Source organism: Patagioenas fasciata, chromosome 22, assembly GCF_037038585.1.
Source record: "Patagioenas fasciata isolate bPatFas1 chromosome 22, bPatFas1.hap1, whole genome shotgun sequence".
Taxonomy (NCBI): Eukaryota; Metazoa; Chordata; class Aves; order Columbiformes; family Columbidae; genus Patagioenas; species Patagioenas fasciata.
This window is the reverse complement of record NC_092541.1, coordinates 4,851,457-4,875,138: the sequence shown is the minus strand read 5'-3', so window position 1 is coordinate 4,875,138 and position 23,682 is coordinate 4,851,457. Positions and strand designations below refer to the sequence as shown.

The 23,682-nt window shown below is 49.8% G+C and overlaps 1 protein-coding gene across 1 annotated transcript in view; it reads left to right on the top strand.

Annotated features, from left to right (window-relative positions):
* The window catches only part of WNT3 (Wnt family member 3), a 51,949-nt gene that overhangs the window by 16,410 nt on the left and 11,857 nt on the right, over positions 1–23,682 (top strand). Inside the window, exon 2 of the mRNA XM_065856256.2 lies at positions 23,341–23,582. Coding sequence (XP_065712328.1) covers positions 23,341–23,582 — 242 coding nt within the window. The remainder of the gene's footprint in view (positions 1–23,340; positions 23,583–23,682) is intronic.

Sequence of the window (23,682 nt, the reverse complement as noted above, 5' to 3'; positions counted from 1 at the left end):
TAGCAGCACTGACAAATGCAGTGGCCTTGGTTGCTCGTGGTGCATAAACAAATCTACCGTCCTGCCAGGACTCGCTGGTATGGAGCGAGCAAGTCTGCAAACGAATTTCAGCAGCTCTCTTTAGAGGAAAGATTTTTCAGGGCTGAAAATCTTGCTGTGTTTATTGCGGTCACAGCCTGGAAACCTCCATTTGCATATGCAAATCATATGCATTTATGTAAATTCCTGGGCGAATAATATTATCACAGTCCCTGCCGAATAGGTTCTCTCCCATGGCAAATCACTTGATTGTGTTTTCTAAACTGAGAGTGACATTGCTTTGACCAGGCATTACTGAACATAACATTTATATCTGATACACAGGACAATAAAGGAGCCCTGTTCCCGGACACACACCCTTGTCAGCAACTTTATTCAGGCTGTGTTTGTTAGGAGGAAAAGCAGACTCCAGCTCCCAAGCCCCGTTCCTCCCTGCCCCCCCCATTTTTCCAGCATTTGCTGGCAAAATAAGCCAGAGCCGAACCGTGTGCGATGCCAAGACAAAGGGGTGGAGGCAGATGCCAAATCACTTTCAAGCCCATGACAGAGCCCTGAGTCACCCAAACTGGAGCAGCTCTCCCAGAATGGGCTCATCTTACAAAAGTGCTGTTGCTGCAGCAACACTAATCCACACGCCGGTGGGCAGAGAGATAATGCGAGGGATGCAACAGCAGATTCGTTTGCTCAACGCCGTGCTTAGACAAGGGGAAATTATAGTAATTTAGAGGGATCTGCTTGCCCTGCTGTGAAGCCCTTTGTTGTGGGGACTCCCCGGGCAAAGGGTTTCTGACGTTGGAGGGAACTGGTCTTGGTGCAGGTGAACAGCTCAGGTCTGACCCCAATCTCTGGCTGGGCAATCCCACAAAAATGAGAGGGGGATTTAGAATCACAGGAGGGTTTGTGTTGAAGGGACCTTCCCAGCCCCCCCAGTGCCACCCCTGCCATGAGCAGGGACATCTTCACCAGCTCAGGTTGCTCAGAGCCCCGTCCAGCCTGGCCTGGGATGTCTCCAGGGATGGTTCATCCACCACCTCTCTGGCCAACCTGGGCCAGGCTCTCACCACCCTCAGGGACAATTCCTTCCTCATGGCCAACCTGAATTTCCCTCCTTTAGCTTAAAACCATCACCCCTTGTCCTATCACAACAGGCCCTGCTTAAAAGTCTGTCCCCATCTTTTTATCGGTCCCTTTCAAGTACCAGAAAGGCCACGATAAGGTGTCTCCAGAGCCTTCTCTGTCAGTTTGACAAAGTTCCCTCCTCTATCTGGGTTGGGAGAGGAAATTCTCCACAAGGCCACTTGAGGCCCAAAGGTCTCAGCTGTACTGTGAATCATATCCACTCTGATCTGAGGAGCATTCAGGTCCTGTCCTGGAATCCCCCCAGCAATCACTCACGTCACCAGCAGGCTCCAAGGCCACCAGTGCTACAGCCATGACCCCTCTCTGCTGACGCTCCTGTCCTGCTCTGCTCCAAAGGTCCTTCTAGGGCCAGGCAGGCAGTGTGGTCACTGCCACCAGATCCTGATAAGTGGGGTAATACGAAAAACATACGCAAATGTGAACATTGGCTGACTGGGTCAATTGAGGAAACACCTCAGGAAGTTCCACAAGATTTGGAGGTGGGTTAATTGTGCCTCTTGCTGCCTGCTCACTCACCCCATGGTCAAGCAGGGCGTTAAAGCCATTTGTCACACCAGTGGGGCTGGAACTGGACTTTGCCAGGGCTCAGACCTGCCCAGCTCAGAAAGCAGAAGCAGGTCTGGGGAGGAAGCGGCAGTCACTCAACAATAACGAAAAAGAATCCTAAGAACAGAGTGGCTGGTGATGTGTTAGTGTGGAGACACCAAGCATGATGGATGTGGATGGACCATGCAGAAAGAGATGGGCTTCAGGGGAGTAAAGGCAATACGGACGCTGCAAAGAGGGTTGACAGTAGCAAAGGACATGTGGCCAGGTTGTCCCTTCAAGGATGCGGGCAGGCCAGCTGAGAATAAAGAGAGGGGACAATGCTCATGACAAAAACGGCAAGAGGTGCATGAAGACCAGGAGACAGAAACACTTCAGTACCTGAAATATGGCTTGGAGGCAGAGAAGGAGGGAAAAGGATGGTTGGGAAAGCAAAGCAGAGGTGTAGGTGACATGTGAAGGGATAGTTAAGATTGGAATAGGAGGCAAGAGGGTTGCAATGAGTAACAGATCAAAGGGAAGGAGGAAAGTCCAGGGCTGGGAGGTTTGTGGAGGAAGAAAGCTGTGACTGAGTGAATGGAAGACATCTTTGGGGTGAGACCTTCTCCCATCAGAAAGATAATGTCTTTTAGGGTGGGATTTTCAACAGTTCCCAAATTGGACACAGGAACCTTTCTAGGTCAGGTATTGAAAAAGCACGAGGTTAGGACATTTGAGATTTTTGCCTTGGCAGTTCCCATCTCAGGAGTGATCAGGGAGGACACAGGGAGGAAAGAAGAGAAATGAGAGATGGGGAGGGGGGTAAGAACTGCCCTAGCAGTTGTGCTGGCTCTGGGCTGGCACATGACAACTCCAGCTCCCAACTGCCTGAGAAATCTCAACCAGGCAAATGGGTAGGAGTGATTGCAAGAATTATTGTCTTTGTGGCAATGGCATTCAAACCATCTAGTATATCCTTTTTCTCTTTGTGGTCTTTCTCCTTGCCACCCCACTATGTGTCTCTCCATCCTCACCTCATAGCATGATGAGTCCCAGGAGTGTATCAGTCAGATTTGTCCCAAAAGCCCCACAGCAATGCTTTTGGTCCTTCAGCATTAAACCTGTGGTGTGACGCTAAAGAATTAAGTATTTAGTCATCAAATCAGGGAATAGCTGAAGTTGGAAGTGGCCACTGGGGATCACCTAGTTCAACCCACATGCTCAAAGCAAGGTGAAACAGAGCAGGTTGCCCAGGACTGTGTCCAGTTGGGTTACGAGTATCTCCAAGGATGAAGTCTCCACCAAGCTCTCATGTAACCTGTTCCATTGTTCAGACACCCTCACAGTAAAAAAGAATTTTCATATGTTCAGACAGAATTTAATGTGTTTCGGTTTGTCCCCATTGCCCCATCACTCGACTCAGAGGCGTCTCGCTGCATCTTCTCCTCTGTCTCCCACCACTTGACAAGATCTCTCCAGGGCTTTATTTTCTCCCAGCTACACAGTCCCAGCTCTCACAGCCTCTCCTCGTATGTCAGATGCTCCAATCCCAAAACATCTTTGTTCCTCCATCAGCTGTACAGATGTTTCACTGCTCCGCGCAGGCCAGTTACATTATTTAAATGCTCCATAGTCCTCTCACCTGCCCACACTGTATCTAGGATTGCAAGGCAGAGCTAAATGTTCACTGCCTGGACTCTAACTCCTTTCATTCCTTGTGTCATCCTCTAAATCTGCTCGTCTTAATAGAAAAGCTCCTTCTTGCCCAGAAGCTCAAGCGCCACCTCACTTACTGACATAATTGCCCTGCACAAGCACTTGTGTGTGCAGAGGAAGGTGCACTGTGGTGGATCTCACAGCGGTACCACCAATAGTGGGACCCAGTTCATCCCTGGGCAAGTCTGTCCTCTGGGCATTGTTATTTCTGTTATAGTCAAACCCTCTCTGAGCAATGAGACATCAACAGCACAGCCCATGACCATCAAGATTTTCTGAGTTGCTCTGTGAATAGTGGGCAGGATTCTGGCTTTCACAGGGCATTGCAGTGGATAAGGTACACGTTCCTGTGCTAGCTTGTGGGAGAAACTTCTCTGTGGCTTTTCTAACAGCATATTGGCTTCTCCTGCCCTGCCTTTTGAAAAGATAATGCACCCTTCATGGTTTGTGCTTGCAGTCTCATCCAGCTCTGTTGGGGATGAAAAGTCAGCAAGTGCCATCTGAGCCAGATGTGTAGGCACAATTTAAAACCAAGTGTCTGGACCACATGTCTAGACTGCAGTCCAGAGAACCTCATCGAGAGCTAAACAGGTAAAACAGGTCAGTGCATCATGTTCTTAAAGCACATGATTTTCCTCATTTGTTATGAAGGGAACCTGAGTGACCTGCGTAGGTGGAGATGGCCATAATGGGGACACCGAAGGGTTAGTTCACTATGCCAGCCATCTTCTCAACATGAATTGATTGATGAGGCATCAGTGCAGGTGGGTCAACCTCCAGTCTCAGGTGCTTTTCATGGAATGCAATGAAAAGTAACCTCCCACATGTGCCTGTTCTTCTCTGTTGACTGGAGAAGGAACCAGCACAACCAGCTGCAATTTTGACAGCTTGCTTTTAGATATCTACAGTTTGGAGAAAAGCATCCATCACTATGAACTTCACAGCTGCACTCTGAGTGGGTGAGCATGCCAGGCTTTGTCAGTGCTTGTTGAGTCATTGAATCGTAGAATAATTTAGGTTGAAAGGATCGTTTGTTGGTCTCTGATCTGGATGACCTACTCAAAGCAGCCCCTGACCATCGTGGTGGTCTCCACTGGACTCCCACCTGTATGTCCATGTTGTGCCTGTACTAGTGAGCCCCAAACTGGACATGAGATTCCACATGTGGCCTCACAAGTGCTGACTAGAGGGGAAGAAGGGTAACAAATCTACATTTATTCAAGGATTCTGTTTGGCCATTAAGGAACACTTATTTCTCAAGGAGATGGCACAGCTCTGGGACAGGTTCCTGTGGAGGTGGGCGATCTTCACCCTTGGAAGTTTACAAGATTTGGTTTGTCAAAACCAACACCAACATACTCTAGTATTGGTGGTTGCTGTACTTCAAGTCTGGTTGTCCTGCATCTACCTTTTAACATGAAAAATATCCCTATTTGTTGTTTTAACTAGATGAAAGTCATAGACCTCACACTGAGGGGATATGAGAAGTTCTTAAATCGCTCTACAGCAGTCAGACTACACGTTCCAATTGTTTCTTCTAATCTGTTAACTAAGGATTTTCTGGATGTTGTAGTTTTCTTCTCTAGAGGTCATTTTAAACCATTTACCAAATGCAATTATAATCTGACAATCCTACTTTATACATAGGCGCAATCTTACAATATCTCATTGTTGCAGGGAAATTAATATTAATTAATGCTGATAGACTGAGTGGTTTTATAACCTCCTTCTTCCAGTCTTGTTATTTCTTGCTTTTGCCACTTAAGACACTGTGATGTCCAGCAACACAGTAATTCTGCCTCTAAGAAGAGCTGCTGGCAATGAGGGGGTTATCTTCTTATTACGCTGTGCAATTAAAACTCTTGTGCATAAGTCATTTAACAACCAACCAATATCTTTGTCTTCCTTGTCTCTTCCTTCTGTGCTTGATATAAGCATCTGACTTTCATTATTTCTTTAACTATCAACACACTTTTAGAGAACTGGAGTGATGTTCACTACTGAGTAATTCAGTGTGACTTGAGAAAGAGTTTATATTCGTACAATGAAGAACATTTCTGAGGATCAGGAATTAATTTTGTTTTACTTAGGAGTCTTCTCACTCCAACAAAGTGCAACAGGAATTTAGCACAAGTTGCAGGAATTCCTGCCCAGGACATAATTTTGCCTTAGTACTTTCCCAGTAATGGTGTGTAGTGCTCTCCATCATCTTGTGAGAAATTAAACTCTGCTTCTCGGACAAAAAGAACATGGATTTTCCTCATATCTACAGGAACATCAGCAATGAGCTGTTGTTCCAGCACATACAGGTGCCTGGACTCCTCTTAGGAGTGCACAGCCAAGTATTCCTGGCTCCACATTCCACAATGGTCCACAAGCGAAATCCTGGTCTAAGAGACATCGATCTCCTATACAAATGGCTTTACCCACTTGGGAAAGATTTAAAAGCAGCTGTGTAAATGGGGCTGAAGATGCTACTGGCCCAGCTTGATACACAGGACTGCTCTAGGCCCCGTAGCAGAATTTGTGTTTGCTCTTGAGCCATCAGGACTCAAAACCCAGCTGAGACTGTGAAAAAGGTGCTGAGAAGCTAAAAGCTGCAGGACACAGGAGGGAACAAGGTGGCCACCTGCGGTGGTGGGAGCAGCTCCCAGCTTTCCACTGGTGTTTGCAGACTGTGGATGTTCCTGCAATGTAAGCTGCAGGCAGAGCACTTGAAAAATGTTTAAAGCTAATTTCTTTACAAAGCTTGTTTGGATCAGAAAGGAATAGAGCAGATCCAGCAGATGATGTAGGGCCAAAAAAAAACCAATCTGCAGGGAACAGGGGACCTTCCCTCAGTGCTCTCTGAATTTAAGGGCAATACTTCAGCATCACATGCCATTGCACTGGGATGGTATTCAGCACAACCATTTTGGGAACGCAGGATCCTTCCTCCATCCCCTGAACTAGAGACCCTCAGTTATCATGCTATTTCACATTACTGAGTTGGCTTAAACTTATTCCATACAGTACTCCTATGTCATTCTATGTGTATCGCCTGATAATTTAAGGGCATCTTACCGAATGCTGATGGAGTAGTCAGCCCTTGTTTAGAGAGGGAATCACAGAATCACACAGAATCCCAGGATGTCAGGGGTTGGAAGGGCCCTCAAAGCTCATCCAGGTCAATCCCCCCATGGAGCAGGAACACCCAGCTGAGGTTCCACAGGAAGGTGTCCAGGCGGGTTTGAATGGCTGCAGAGAAGGAGACTCCACAACCCCCCTGGGCAGCCCGGGCCAGGCTCTGCCACCCTCACTGAGAAGAATAAGAAACACTGATTTCCCAGGAGCGCCCCCCTTACACTACAGCTGGATCCAAGCTCCTCTAATGCTGCCCAAGCGCATCCTCCTCCTTTTGCTGTCTGTGTCAGTGCAGCCACTACTGATATGTGCAGATCACCATTACGGCAGAAATCACAATGGGACACAGGCTGTGTGGTCACGAATTCAGAGGACAGGGAAAAAAAATCCTCCTTGCAAAGCCAGGCAGGGCTGTGTGCTGCATCCACTGAATCTGATCCTTTTACCCCAAGAGTGAGGAATTCATTTGTATTGGCTCAAACAGTTCTTTTCAGAATTTGAAGACCCTCAGAATTAGAGACTCTGCAACAAGTGTTGGACATTTGTCTTTTTCTTTGAAACTTGTGCCTTTGCATTCTGCTGGTCTGAATTCCCACTCACCAGCCATTGTCTTGCCCTCTTCTGCTGGACGGAGTGTCTTAATCTTCCCCTTCTTCTCACTGTAACTAAACAATCTCTCAGAAGTCTTTCCAATAGACTAATCAAACTGTCAACATAAGCCACTGCCTCAGCTCACTGCTATTGCTCTTTTGTCCCCTTTCCATGTTTAACATCCTATTTACAACAAGAAGGAGGCTTAAAACACTCCAGTTTCTGCAGTAATGGCTGCAGCATCCTGTGCTCTTGACCGAATAAGGCAGCACACACTTCGCCAGAACTCGTTGAAGGCAACAGAAGTACAAAACCATCCCTAATATATCCAGGAAGGAAGCCGTAGGCAAACCTCGGAGCCTGGGAGCTGAGTAATCCAATTTCATAAACATGACACTGACCTCTTTCCCCTTGGATGTCTTATTTAACTTTGCTGAATGTCAAAGGAGATGGTTGCATTCTCATGGAGATACCATTGTAGATGGCTACGACCCACAGCCCACGCCAGCTTCATTGAAGTGCTGCGTGGCTGCTGCGTGAGCCATCTGCCACTCGAGAAATCACATTTGTCACCAGGCTTTGGCGTGACCCAGTGGTACATTTGCACTGCAGTCTTGAGTAGATGCTCTCACATCAACAGACGTATCGAAAGGGGGTGTTTTGTGAAAGGTCCAGGCCAGGCCCCAGCAGTGTCAGGGGTGTCCTGGGCTGCTGCCCATGGTTTTGGTCAGTGCCAGTCACGATACCTTAAGCCTGATTCTGGCTGGAGCCTCATCTTGGAGCTGGCCACATCCAAACAGTTCCTAACTCAGTTCAACCTACCTCCTGCCTCGAAAATGGGGGAAAAGAGAGGTATTGTCACAGCAAGGGGAAAGCGGAGTGCCACAGAGGGCAGCTGGGCAGCCACGGCCAGGTGGTGGCCTCCGATAAGATCATTCTTGAAGAGCTTTGTCCTTTGGCATTCCGCACTATCTTTTTCCTTTTCAGTAGGTATTTGTGGGCTTAGAGTATTCCAAATATAATTGCAGTACCTAAAGGATGTACACTGAAGTTCAGATCAGGTGTCCTCCAGGGGTTTTACATTTCTCCAGCCAAACTCAGCTGATTTCCACCTAAGGGATCAGCTCCGTGATGCAGCAAAGTCAGCCTAACAACTCACCCCTCTCAGAAAGGGGCAGACCTGCTGCTCCACGTCCCTTTGCCAGCACCTGGTCCTCCCCGCCAAGCACTCCCCCACCCATTCCCTTGTGTCAGGTGTGGCATCTCTTTTGATCAAAGCCAAAACCAATTTGACTTGCTAAACTGTCAGAACACTAACTCAGCAAAACCAAAAGTAGAGTCAGTGGCAGGGGGAACATCTGGGTCTTGGGTCAGGAGCGCAGGTGGGGCACCTTGTTTTATTTTATTCCAGCCTAGCTACAACCTGGACTGTGAAAACTGCCCTGAACTGTGGCAGAGGGGATGCAGAGATGTGTGTGATGGGTGGCAAGTTCATACATAGGAGTGCAGCTCATGCCATGCCCACAGGACAAAAGGAGATAAGGGAAAAGAAAATGAATAAAACAACAAGATTTAATTCAGTTCATGTGGCAAAAACCTCACCGCAGACCTTGATCAGATCTTGGAGGTCTGCCCTTGGCCATTCTGCTCTGTAGTTGGCCTTCACCCAGTAAAGTCCACATGCATTGCACTGCGACTCAAAGGCAGGTTAATCTCACCTACTTGAGAAGTCCTTCCCTAGTTCTCTGTGGAGTCAATAGAGCTTTTCTGGAGTGTGATACCTCACCTCTACAGTAACCTGACATGGACTAGATTAATTGTGCCCTATCGGTACCTGCTTTTCTCCACCAGTTACCCAGGAATTCTGGGTTACAACCACCTGGAGTTTTAAGTGGAGAAGAGAACCTGGTCCCAGTGACAGGGAGGTCACATCCGTTTGGCATCAGCCACACTCAGGTTAGGAGGAAAGTTAAAGAAATCAATGTTTTCTGAAACTCTGATACTGGGTAACAGCACCAAACATGTCCTGGCCCTTGCACTCATCCCGTCACCCAGATGAACCTTCACCCATCGAAGCCACTTCTGGTCTTATTCTGGACCTGTTTGTACTGGTAATATTTGCATAAAATCTTTCACATCAAAGAACTTACACTCTTCTGGTAGCAATCCCTGCGAGGCACTGATCCCTCCCAGAGCCCACAGACCTCATCATCCCTGCCAGGCAGACCAAGCAGTGCACAAACGGAATCACAGTAATTCAGCCACACTCAGGTTAATTGCAGCATTCTGGTTGTTAATTTTCCATGGTCCTGTCTGAAGAAGGATACTTCCCATAGATGGTGGTTGCCATCTCCAGCCCATCAGAGGACACAAGATCTGAACAAGTCTCTGCAAACAGGCTAGTGTGTGAATTCGCTGTGTCCAACCAACAACAGCCCTCATGCATGTGTAAACCTGAGGTTGTCTTCTCCTTGTGAAAATGCAGCTTGCTAGTTTGCCTTGGTAGCAAACACAAGGAACGGGCGGGTATCACTGAAATGCTGTCCCAAAGCACAGCCGTGCTTTAGTTCTCTTAGTTATGCATCAGCTTGTGTCTGTGTAGCTGTCGAGGTACGGACGTTTGCAGTTTCCATCATGCTCCCAGGAGATGTGTTCTCCCATCATCCTCCCTTTCAGTCCCAGGTTGTGTCCTGTGCTCCTCATGCAGCCTCTGCTAGCATTCTCCTTCATGTCGAGCCACCAAGGGGATGGATTCTTCCCCTTCTTCCCCAAAATCAGAGCCTGTTATGCCAAGTCACAGCAGTGCTGGTGGGAAGGGACACTTATGGGTCTGTAGTCCAGCATCCCTTGGGGCAGAGCCATCCCCAGCACCATCCCAGGGCAGCAGGGGATTTGCTGAGCTGAACCCCACAAAATCCCATGGATGAGACCCCCTCCCACCTTGCTGGGCACCTGGAATGGGAATTTTTCCTAATGCCCAACCAAAACCTTCAAGCTCTACCTGTTTCCCCTTGTTATATCATCTGGTACCACTGTGAAGAGTTTGGCTCCATCACTTTTACAAGTGCCCTACAAGTAGTTGTAGGTTGTTATTAGACAACTCTCAGCCTCCTTTCCTGTATACTAACCCAGCCCAGCTCTGTCCACCTCTCCACAGCCGTTCAGCCCCTGACCAGCATGGTCACATCTCTTGGACACTGTCCACTTTCTACACATCCCTGTTCACTAGTGGACCTAAAACTGGTTGCAGAGTTTCCAATCTGATGTCACCAGCACAAGGACAAGTGGACCATATGTGCTGACCCCACACTGACATAGCTCAGTAAGTGGTTTGCCTTGTTGATGTTGAAAGCAACCACTGATTTGGGTTCAAACTAGGCATGTTCAGCCATTTCACCGTAAGAAATTGTGAGTGAAACTTGTATTAAGAAACAAATGGTCCCCCAAAAACATCAAATAATTTAATCAAGAGTTTAAGGAACGTTTTAGTGGTGCGAGGTTGGGGTCTGTGGAGCAGGGAAGATCTTGTTGGTGACATGCTGGAGAATCTACACTGAGCATTGCTCAACGCAGCTGGGTGGAGGGTGGCACAGTCTTCTTGGGCAGCATCACATTAGCATGGAAACCTGATGGTTTTGGAGGCCAGTGGATCAGGAATGGTTGTGGGATCAGAAACAGCAGTAAATGTGAGGTTTTTCACCCTGGAAGAGCTGAATCCTTTTCACTACAATGATTGTGGTGAAGTGTGAAAAGGAAGAAGTGTGACCAACAGGTCAAGGGAGGTGACTCTCGCCCTCTACTCTGCTCTCTTTAAAGCCCATCTGCAGTGCTGCGTCCTGCGCTGGGGCCCCCAACGTGAGAAGGACATGGACCTGTTGGAGCAAGTCCAGAGGGGGCCACGAAGATGGTCAGAAGGCTGAAGCACCTCCCCTGTGAAGACAGGCTGAGAGAGCTGGGGTTGTTCAGCCTGGAGAAGAGAAGGCTCCCGGGAGACCTTTCTGTACCTAATGTGGGCCTACAAGAAAGCTGGAGAGGGACTTTTTACAAGGACCTGTAGCAATAGGACAAGGGGTGATGGCTTTAAACTGAGAGAGGGGAGATTTAGATTAGCTATGAGGAAGAAATTCTTCCCCATGAGGATGGTGAGGCACAGCAACAGGTTGCCCAGAGAAGCTGTGGATGTCCCATCCCTAGAAGTGTTCAAGGCCATGTTGGACAGGGCTTTGAGCAGCTTGGTCTGGTGGGAGGTGTCCCTGCCCATGGCAGGGGGGTTTGAATGAGATGCTCTTTAAGGTCCCTTCCAATTCAAACCATTCTGTGATTCTATGGAAACATCCTTCACAGCTGGACACCTTCAACTTCTATTCTGCATTTGCTCTTCTCCTCTCAACCCCAAAACTCCCTGAGTCTTTGAGCAAGATCTCAACCACTCTCTGCGCCTGCTCAGACTGATAAAAGGCCACTGCCTCCTCCCGCACCCACCAGAGCGGGGCTCCCTGGGGCGCCGTGCGTCAGGGAGGTCTGTGAACTCCCTTTGAGACTGTTCCAGTGGTTTCGAAGCACAGGGATTCCTATGACACATTTTGCTCAGGCCAGACCCAGGGGCACTGGTTCATCATATCCAGGAGTCGCATGGGCCGGTGCTCACTGACGGTCAGGTTCCACATTTGGAGGTGTTTTAGATTATGACGTGGCAGTAAATAAGTTCTTCCTGTGCAAGATGGCTCCTTAGCCTGAGGGAGAGAACATGAGTGTGAACAAGACTCTTAACCTCATAGGTAGAGCACACCAGGCTTCAGTGGGGGAAACACCGGGTTCACAAAGCCTGCATGCTTGGGAGCAACTTCAGAAAGAGATGGTCCTGCCCCAGAATGACTGTCCCACCGCTGGGACAGCACCCTCAGGAGCCAAGCCTGTATCTCCTTGGCAGAGACAGGGTTCAGCCAGGCGTCTCTCACACGCCGTACGCTCATCCCAACCCAAATGTGCTCAGCTGAGGAGGATCCCATGGGCTCACCCTGGTGTGGGTGTGAGCACCTTGTGGCTGCTCATGAGAATCAGTCCAGCAGAACTGAATTTGGAGATGGGCACCCTCCTGCCGTGTGAGCAGCAGCAGACATTACCTACAAAATTCAGGCATCTGAGATGGCAAAATAACACAAATTATTTGGTACATCAGTGGGAGATTGAAGACAACACAGCTGGGGCTCAGACATTGAAAAAAGTTACCACACCATCCATGTCTAACTCCTACTTTCAGCTAAGAAACCACCTCATGATATAAGCCCTGACCAAATGTTTGGGTGTTTTAATTATGCATCTACCCTGCACCCTATATATGTCCCTACAGCTTCATTAAACCTGCCCAATATGGATGCGCTTTATAAAGGGAAAGAGGGAAACCACATCCGACTGACGATACTGACTTTTAGAGAAGAAGAAAATAAAACACAAACGAGAAGATCCTCTTTAGGAGGGACGCTCTGTGGTTACTGAGCATCTTTTGGCAATGTTTTGATGGTTGAAATCACAGAATGAGAAATACATGAAGTGATGGCAAATACCCCTGAGTGTAAACACTCACAGAGACCCATCCACACTGAACAGGGCAAGTTCTTCCCCAGCTGTCACCTTCCAACACTCACCTTGATGCTTCCTTGAGCCTCATCCTGGCTTTTTCCTTCTCTGGCTTTCCCTTTTTGCCATATCAATGCACCCATTAACTTCCTTCCCATTTATGTCTCTCAGGGATTAAATGCTCAGAGTTTAAAACAAACCAGCCTCTGCCAGTCTGTGTACAGGACAAGCCTCTTCCCCCCTGCTCTGTCACCCGTGCACTCGCTGGCACTTGGTTTTCCTGCTGCTGTGTCTGCCAGACTCACCTCCCTGCTCCAGCGCCCAGTTAGCAGTGATCTGGACAAGGCTTCTTGAGCCTTAGGAAACTGGCTGGGGACCCCCAGCTCAGGGACCTCAGAGGGTGGCCTGGTCAGCCCCGGCATTGGCATCAGGAACTGAGCCAAGAGCTGAGATCACCCGTTCGGCTTTGAGTGGCCAATGTAGGGTCTTTGCAGGTCACTCCTTCCCTTTTCCAACAGACTTGAAGAGAGGATAAGTCAGTAAGGACTTTGTAGATGGCCACACAACCACTGTTGGCAGTGGAAAATCCATCTATTTTTAAAAAGTCTGTCCCCACCTTCCTTCTAGGTCCCTTTTAAGTCCGGAAAGACTGCACTAAGGTCTCCCTGGAGCTTCTCTTCTCAGCTGAACACCCCAACTCTCTCAGCCTGTCCTCCCAGCAGAGCTGTTCCAGCCTCGGATCATTCCTGGGGCTCCTCTGGCCCCTCTCTAGCAGGTCCATGTGTGTCCTGTGTTGGGGACCCAGAGCTGGACCAGCACTGCAGGGGGGTCTCACCAGAGCAGGCCAGAGGGGCAGAATCACCTCCCACCTGTTGTCCACACTGCTGCTGATGCAGCCCAGGTTACAACTGACCTTCTGGGATACAAGCACACATGACCAGGTCATGTCCAGTCTTTCACCCAGCAGCACCATTAAGTTCTTCTCAGCAGGGCTGGTCTCCATCTCGTTATCCCCAGCCTGGATTGATAATGGAGGTTGCCCCAACCCATGTTCAGGACCTTACACTTGGTCTTGTTGAACCTCACGAGGTTCACTTGAGCCCACTTCTTGAGCTTGTCCTTCTGGATGGCATTCCATCCCTTAGGTGTGCCAACTCTACCACTCAGCTTGGTGTCACCTGTAAAATTGCTGAGGGTGCACTCAATCCCAGTGCCTATGTCATTGATAAAGACACTTAAAAGTACTGATCATCAAGTCCAGCTGTTAACACTCCAAAGTCCACCACTAGACCATGAGAACCTCATGTCCGTCTGTCCAGCCCTCCAGGGATGGTGATTCCAGCACTGCCCTGGGCAGCCTGTTCCAATGCCCCACAGCCCTTTGGGGAAGAAATTGTTCCCCACATCCAACCTCAACCTCCCCTGGCGCAACTTGAGGCCGTTTCCTCTGCTCCTGGCGCTTGTTCCTGGGGAGCAGAGCCCGACCCCCCTGGCTCCAAGCTCCTTTCAGGCAGTTCAGAGATCAGAAGGTCTCCCCTCAGCTCCTGTTCTCCAGCTGAACCCCCCAGCTCCCTCAGCCGCTCCCATCACACTTGTGCTCCAGCCCCTCACCAGCTCCGTTCCCTTCTCTCCACTCGTTCCAGCACCTCAAGGGTTTTCTTGGTGTGAGGGGCCCAGAACTGCCCCCAGGATTAGCGATTTGTCCTCCCCAGGTCCCAGCACAGGTTCGGTCACTGCCCTGGGCCTGCTGGCCACACCAGTGCTGGTACCAGCCAGGGTCCTGTGGCCTCTTGGCCACCTGTGCACACGCTGGCTCAGGTTCAGCCGCTGGCACCAACACCCCCAGGACCTTTTCTGCCTGGCACTTTCCAGCCGCTCTTCCCCAAGCCTGCAGCATTCATGGGGTTGTTGTGACCCAAGTCCAGGACCCAGCACTTGCCCCTTTTGAACCTCAGACAATTGGCCTCAGCCCATCAATCCAGCTGGGCAGATCTCTCTGCAAAGCCTCTCTACCTTCCAACAGATCGACATTCCCACCCAGCTTGGTGTCATCTGCAAAGTTACTGAGGGTGCACTTGATCCCCTCCTCCAGATCATTCCCACCCGTGAGAACATCTGTGTCCTGAGGTGCCTGGGGAAGGATTAAGCCCTCCTAGAAGAGACTGCTGGAACAGGGCTGCAGGTGGGAGACAAACCATAAAGGAGGCACTACTGGGTTGCATGGACAATAAAAATTACCCAGAACCTAGAGGGGTATAAATACCCTGAGCTGTCTCTTTGGGAGAGCTCTCAGTGGGATGCTTAGCGTATTTCTAAGCAGTCACAAGTTTGGGAGTGATTCTGAAGTGAACTTTTGCCTTTGTGAATGTTTTAGAAAGGTTTCTAGCCCTTAGGTGTGACTAAATTAAGGGAGAATCTTAATTGGATGTAATCTGGCCTTGTGGGCTGCTGAATTTTATGCAGATCATGTAATTTATACACAATATTTAATGAGGTAATTTTCAAACACACCAACTGGAATAAAAGCTCCTGTGTTCAAGAGGTCACAATCCCACTGGTGTGTAAAGTCTACAGGGTCTTTCCAGAGCAGTAATACAGCAAAACCCTGCACCCCTGCTCATGCCCATGGGACTCGCTCTTGGATGGGGATCAGACTCTAATGCTTAGGCAGTTTAACCTCTTTTTAAAAGAAAAAAAGGAAAAATCCTGTCTGTTTTGTAGACCCCACAAGTGGTTGCAAAGTTCAGTCAAGAGTCTGGGGTAACGGTAATATACATGGGCCACCACTCTACAGAAAAGCTCAAAATTGAAGACAGGTTCAGTAGAGGTTAAACAGTGTGTGATTTATGAGCAAAGGCATGGTATTCATTAAAGTTATCCAGTTCCCCAGTAAACTACTATGTTCCTTATTTGAATTCTGTCATCTTTTTGTCTGATCTCCGTATTCACTCAAGACCTGGCATTTCTCAAGCTCATACGTGCATATATATTGCATGCTTTGACTTGCAAAAATTTCCCTCTTGCTGCTCTTGATCTTCAGACAAACCCAAGAATTTGTGTCTTACCCTGTTCACAAAGGGCTGTAGTCAGCAAATTACAAGAATTAAAATAGATTAATATTCTACCAGATACTGTACCCCCTCAAAGGTCAGACAGCAGAACAGGGTTAGCAGCTGGAGGCACTTGTTCACCTCTAAGGACACCTCTGACAAAGTTGGGGTGAGCTTCATGATCTCTGAGCATAGAATCATAGAATGGTCTGTGTTGAAGGGACCTTCCCAGCTCCCCCAGTGCCCCCCCTGCCATGAGCAGGGACATCTTCACCAGCTCAGGTTGCTCAGAGCCCCGTCCAGCCTGGCCTGGGATGTCTCCAGGGATGGTTCATCCACCACCTCTCTGGCCAACCTGGGCCAGGCTCTCACCACCATCATCCTAAAATAATTTCTTATGTCCAACCTAAATCTACCCTTTTTTTTGGTTTAAAACCATGACCCCTTGTCCTAACAAAATGAACATCTGCCACTTTGGGCATTGTATCAGGCAGAGCCAGGCAGAGTTCAAAATGTTCCATAACAAAACGAACAGGGTCTGGCTCTCCAGCTGGGAGGTTTTTATTCAACCTCTTTATTGCAAACTCTGCTTGCACAGCCCTTTACTCACCTGAGAAGCAAGTGTATGTGTGATGGTGTCTCTGCAAGGAAGGGGGGAAAGGGCAACATTTGTGAGAACTGGGAAAGGCTCATCTCATATAGCACTAAATAAAGAGAAAGAGGCAGCATGAAAACTCCTGGCTCCCGATGTGCATTTCAATGATTCACCCCTGAACCACTCTGCACTGCAGAACAGTGGGATGCCAGCCGGTACAATTGTCCATTTTAAGCAGAACATAGCCCAGAACTGGAAAATGCCAAATATGTCTAAAAATAGTACAATGAAAAACCTTGCAGGCAGAGAAAGGTTTTCTCCAAGACAGCGGGTGGCAAACAAGATCTGAACTGTGATCTGGTTTTCTCCTGCTGATTCATAGTTTTCCTAATGCATTCTAAGAATTGCAGGATTGATATGGGGCCTGGAGAAGACGTTAGAGGGCACAAGCAGGACAGACATTTGCCTTGTGACATTATGCAGCAGTGGGAGGAAATATCATGGTTCAAAAGAGCCTCATTTCTACCAGGTCCTTGGAGCCCTCCAGGAGTGCTGCTAGCTGTGGCTCTCAAGGTATTTTGGAAGAGCAGTTGTTGTTTAATTGATGTAGATAAAAAGAGAGAAAGTGATGGTGTCGTGACCATCCAGCACTCACATAGCAAAGCCCTGAAGGGACCTGGCTCTTAGAATCACAGAATCACAGGATCATTTTGGTTAGAAAAGACCGTTAAGATTTTCAAGTCCAGTCATAACCTAACTCTAGCACTATCCCATGTCCCTGAGAACCTTGTCTGGTCTGTCCAGCCCTCCAGGGATGGTGACTCCAGCACTGCCCTGGGCAGCCTGTTCCAATGCCCCACAGCCCTTTGGGGAAGAAATTGTTCCCCACATCCAACCTCAACCTCCCCTGGTGCAACTTGAGGCCGTTTCCTCTGCTCCTGGCGCTTGTTCCTGGGGAGCAGAGCCCGACCCCCCTGGCTCCAAGCTCCTTTCAGGCAGTTCAGAGATCAGAAGGTCTCCCCTCAGCTCCTGTTCTCCAGCTGAACCCCCCAGCTCCCTCAGCCGCTCCCATCACACTTGTGCTCCAGCCCCTCACCAGCTCCGTTCCCTTCTCTCCACTCGCTCCAGCACCTCAAGGGTTTTCTTGGCGTGAGGGGCCCAGAACTGCCCCCAGGATTGGCGGTTTGTCCTCCCCAGGTCCCAGCACAGGGACGGTCACTGCCCCGGGCCTGCTGGCCACACTATTCTTGATGCACACCAGGGTACTCTTGGTACAGTTCTGCTCCAGCTCTGGGACAGGAGGGAGCCCAAGGAAAGCTGAGTCTGTGAGCACATGGTACTCACTCACCTGCGTGTCCCATAGGCACAGCGGTTGCTGTGACCTTGCTCCATCATCGGAGTCACCATCACCAGCATCTTCTGTGCAGTGCTCACAGCCGTGTATTTCTCTGTGGATCTCCAGGTGTGCTGAGGCTCCAGAGATGATGAGGTAAAGCTCTTTCTAACAATTTTGTCAAGGGAAATGGCAGAGTGAGGTACAGGATCCCTATGGCCTGTCTACACTTTTGTAGGAGATCCTTCAGGAGGGGCAAGAAGAGTTGCAATGCAGGGAGTGTCCAGCTCTGTGGCACAAGATGCACCCTTGGAGACACACAGATCTATGGCCTGGAGCTCTCCTGCCACAGAGCTGGTGGTGTCTTCTTGCAGCTGCTGAGTTCAGAGCTACAAAACAGTCCCTTAGCAGCACATCCCAGGAATTTTCTCCCCGTATTTGTAAGTCAAAAGCTGCAGTGCTGGCCTCAGGTAGTGACAGCAAGCACAGATGCTGCCCCGCTTTGGAGCTCGTTGGAGGTTGTAGTACACTTGTCACACAAATGTCAATATTTTCTAGGGCTGAGATAGGAAAAAAAATCCCAGGTTTCTGTCTGTCCAGCTGGGCTCCCGGGATTCATGAATGATGACAATAAGTGTATGGGATTGCAGAAGGGACAGGAAGGGGTGGCCACACCAGATTGTTTCCCAGGAAGCTGTTGCTCTCCTGGCACTCTCCTTTTTTTTTTTTAATTATGAAACTGGAACATGAAATGTGTGACCAACCCCTCTGGGTCAGCCCTGCGCGCACAGCAGAGGAGGGAGGCACCTCTTCCCAAGCAGCTGCTTTCTTGCCAGAGAGCAGCCAAGCAGAGCATCACCCCAGCGGAGATTTCAACCCCTCTGCTCCGCAGACGGAGCAGCTCATCGAGGTTGTCTCTGGCTGGTGAAGCCCAGCTGGGGTGGGCAGCCCAGTCCCGAGGGCTCTGAGCTGTGCCGCTTCCCGTCTCCTGCTGGAGAACAAATGTCCTATCAGCTCTTGCTCTCACTGGCAGGAAACCTTTCTTAGTGTTCATCCTAACAACTCCTTTTTGTATGGCGTTCCTGCTCTGGCAGGGGGATTGGACTAGATGATCTTTCGAGGTCCCTTCCAATCCCTAACATTCTGTGATTCTGTGTGATTCCGTAATCTTGGCACAGTTCTAATCTGCCTAAATTCTGCTACTCTCAAATACTGCTGGGTCTAATTTTTCTCGATACCGTGTGTCTTTCCAACCAGTGGCCCAAACAGAAGATGAGTTTGCTGACCATCTCTGTAGGAAGGATGAAGTTGAGAGGGTGGCCACAGTATCTTCCATGCTGAGGCAATAGGAAGACATGAGTCACCTCTTCAAGATGCCCCCGCCAGCAATTGCAGAAAGAGAATCTGCTCCAAAAGCTCACCCCAGACCGATGGGAACCAGGCAGAGTCAACTCGAGGCTGCTGGATCCACGGCTCTGCTATGTCTGGCACTATCAGATGGGAACAAAAGGAGTCACTGGCCTGACAGACAGTGTCGGGACTCCTGAGAGATTTAAGGGATTAGGCAGAGAAAGAGAAAAGGGATTTCCCATGCGTTTGCCATTGGCACTCGTGCTCCTTGTATTGTGCACTGCACTACCTTTATGTGCACATCTGTCTGCTCACACTCGGACACGCGGCGATGAAAGGAGTCTCCCAGCCAAGCAGAGCTGTCTCACTTTTACAGCTCCTGCCCTCGTGTGTGCGAGCTGATGCTGGGAAAACGTGTCCATCACCTTCCATGGGTAAAGCTGTGGCAGTGGAGCCAGGATACGAAATGGCTGTTTCCCTTTGGTATGATGGGAGAAGCTCAAGGTCAGGCAGCAAGCAAGGATGCTGGCATTGAAAGGAAGACAGGGGAGTGTGGGGTCTGTCACCCCTGCAGTTGGCAGCCTTGGAGTTGTGTTTTGTGTTTTAAAAATTGTTCATGTCCTCCGTCTAGCCCAAAATTCCCCTTGTGATACCTCCTCTCCTAGTGTACTTGCTTCCTCCCCATTAGCACATGTGACTTCTGTGTCAGAGCCAAGATGTGCCCTGGGGGTCTCCAACCTGGATTTCAAACAGGTTCTGTTTCATCTTCACATCTCAGCCATTATATAAGGAAATCGTTGGTCCATGAGACCCAGGAGGTCAAAGCAGAGCTGCAACACTTCAGGCACAGCACCCTGACCTGTGTGTCTTCCCAGGACTACTGGGCAGATGGGGCTGATGGGCCAAGAGGAATGAGATTTCTGATATCTGTCTAAGAAAGTTCAGTAGTGGGAAAATCACAAGTTCATTGACATGAGAACAAAAAATGAAATTAGGTGATGAATGGAGACAAGGTGCTCTCAGTAATCATCAACAAGAAAGATGACGAGCAGACATTTAGGAATTATGGAGACCTTGCAAAAGAGGAAGAAAAGGTGGGAAAGCTTGGAGTGGGTCATCAAAAGCAGACAGATGCCTGTACCCGGGTAAGCAACGTCACCAGCTGGGTGTGTGACCATGAGCAGCCTCCACCCTCCCCAGGGACTTGTCTCATGGAACAGATCACAACTCCAGCCTCAAAATAGATGGACCAAAACTGATTGCACATCTCTGGTCAGGCCTTCCAGGCAGAGGAGTCTGTTGTGAGATGGCTTGGGGGTTTGAAGAAGGCATTTGATCAAGTCTGTGGTTGAATGGGAGGAGGGATCCTCACAGGAGTTCCTCAGAACTCCATGGGAAGCCCCAGCTCTTACTCCCTTGAGGCCACTGCTGCTTTATGTGGGCTCCCTGAGGGACTGAACTGCTCATCCGCATAAAAATTAAGACAGGTTTAACAGTGGTGAGCTATGGAACAACTAACCTGCATGTACGACATGGTGTGGAGCTCATGGCCAGCACACCAGGCCAACCCTCCACCACCACTGCGGTGAGAAACCACTGCTGCAGGTACATCCTTGAGGACTCTGACACCGAATATGAACTTGACCTCCACCACTGTGCAAAGAGCATCTCACAGCGTGCCACCCCCTGAGACTGCAGTCTGTCTGCGAGAGCGGGGACATTTTCCATCCCCGTGTGCTGAAAGACCAGCCGGTGGGTAAGAAGACCAACCTGTCTGAACAGAGAGGTAAGTTTGGCTGGAACTCAGCAAAGGAAGGAGAGTTTATGACCTTTGGAAGAGGGACAGGTGACTCAGAAGGACTACAAAGATGTCATGATGTTGTGCAGGGAGAAAATTAGAAGGGCCAAAGCCCAACTAGAACTTAATCTGGCTACCTCCGTAGAAGGCAACAAAAATGTTTCTATAAATACATGAGCAACAAAAGGAGGATGAAGAAGAATCTCCATCCTTTGATGGATGTGGGGGGAAACAGTGACAAAGGATGAGGAAAAGGCTGAGGCTGAGATAATGGCTCCTTTGCTTCAGTCAACCAGTTGTTCTCCAGGTGCACACTCCCTGAGCTGGAAGAGAGGGACATGGAGCTGAATGAACCCCCACAATCCAAGGGTAACTGGTTGGTGACCTGCTACACCACTTAGACACACACAGGTCTATAGGGCCAGATGGGATCCACTCAAGGGTGCTGAGAGAGCTGTCAGGGGTGCTCACCAGGCCACTTCCTATCATTTATCAGCAGTCCTGGGAGGTCCCAGTTTACTGGAAATTGGCAAATGTGACGTCGATCTACAAGAAGGGCCGGAAGGAGGATCCAGGGCATAAAAGACCTGTCAGTCTGACCTCAGTGCTGAGTGACATCACACAGCACATACAAGACAACCGAGAACCAGTCAGCATGGGTTTATGAAAGGCAGGTCCTGCTTTACCAACCTGATCTCCATCTATGACAAGGTGACCTGCTTAGCGCATGAGTGAAAGTCTACTTGGATCTTGTCTACCTGGACTTCAGTAAAGCCTTTGACACCATATCCCACAGAGTTCTCCTGGAGAAGCTGCAGCTCACGGCCTGGGTGGGTGTATCTGTGATGGATAAAGAACTGGCTGGATGGCCAGTCCCAAAGTGTTGTGGTGAACGGAGCCAAATCCAGCTGGTCACAACTGGTGTCCCCAGGGCTCAGTATTGGGGCCAGTTCTGTTTAATCTCTCTATCAATGATCTGGAGGAGAGGATCGAGTGCACCCTCAGTAACTTTGCAGATGACACCAAGTTGTGTGGGAATGTCAATCTGCTGGAGGGTAGGAAGGCCATACAGAGGAATCTGGACTGGCTGGATCATTGGGCTGAGGCCAGTTGTCTGAGGTTCAACAAGGCCAAGTGCCAGGTCCTGCACTTGGGGCACAACAACGCGATGAGTGCTGCAGGCTCAGGGAAGAACAGCTGGAAAAGGAGCTGAGGGTGTTGGTGCCAGCGGCTGAACAAGAGCCAGTGCGGCCAAGAGGCCACAGGACCCTGGCTGGTACCAGCACTGGTGTGGCCAGCAGGCCCAGGGCAGTGACCGAACCTGTGCTGGGACCTGGGGAGGCCAAACCGCCAACCCTGGGGGCAGAGCTGGGCCTCTCACACCAAGAAAACCCTTGAGGTGCTGGAGCGAGTGGAGAGAAGGGAACGGAGCTGGTGAGGGGCTGGAGCACAAGTGTGATGGGAGCGGCTGAGGGACCTGGGGGGTTCAGCTGGAGAACAGGAGCTGAGGGGAGACCTTCTGATCTCTGAACTGCCTGAAAGGAGCTTGGAGCCAGGGGGGTCGGGCTCTGCTCCCCAGGAACAAGCGCCAGGAGCAGAGGAAACGGCCTCAAGTTGCGCCAGGGGAGGCTGGGGTTGGATGTGGGGAACAATTTCTTCCCCAAAGGGCTGTGGGGCATTGGAACAGGCTGCCCAGGGCAGTGCTGGAGTCACCATCCCTGGAGGGCTGGACAGACCTGGTGATGTGGTGCTTAGGGATATGGTTTAGTGCTGGACTTTGCAGTGTTTGAGTAACAGTTGGACTTGATGATCTTAAGGCTCTTTTCCAACCTAAATAATTCTGTAATTCTATGATTCTATGAATCCACCAGCACATCAGCTCAGATCACAGCTGCATCTAGAGGCTGATGTCTATCATGGTGGAACCATGGTGGTTCAGTTTCTACTGGGAGCATCTGCACAGATGTCAGGACAGCCTGGCACGTGTGGCATTGACATGACTGACCCCAGAGCAGCCCCTCTCCAGCAAATGGTGATCCCTCTTCTGATGAACTTGACAATGGACAGGACACTTCCCACTTTGTGCACAATTCAGAAACCCTCACTCAATGTTGCCTGACAGCTGAGAGAACCCAGCCTCCAGGTGTTCTGTCCTCAGAAACAGCACCTTGCAGGTCCTTTGTCAGATCCAGCAGCCCCATGGGGATGGCTCAGACATGGGAGTACATGGAATGGCTCCGGGTTCCTCCATGTGAGGAGCTGAGTCCCTCCCTCTGTGCCACAAAGGACCAGAGTGTCTCCTGGTGTGAAAGCCCTTTTCACATTGTTGCTATTCAGTAGGAAGTCTCTTATTTTCTTATGAAATCCCTCTTTTTCAGTACTTTATCTCCCTCAACTATTGGTTCACCTTGGCTCACCACATTCCCTCTGTGACTGTCGCAGGGACAGGACGGGCAGTCCCGCCTGGTGTCCCAAATGTCACACTCTCATCTCTCGGTTGCAGGTCCCTCGCACTAGGTCAGCAGTACAGCTCCCTGGGGTCCCAGCCCATCCTCTGCGGCTCCATCCCCGGCCTCGTCCCCAAGCAGCTCCGCTTCTGCCGCAACTACATCGAGATCATGCCCAGCGTGGCCGAGGGTGTGAAGTTGGGCATCCAGGAGTGCCAGCACCAGTTTCGGGGCCGCCGCTGGAACTGCACCACCATCGATGACAGCCTGGCCATCTTTGGGCCCGTCCTGGACAAAGGTAAAGAGCGAAGCCAGGGGATCGTGGGGGAACAGGTTTGCCAGGGTGGGTAGAACTGTCACCTCTCCACTTGGTTTTTGGACACATCATGACACTGGGA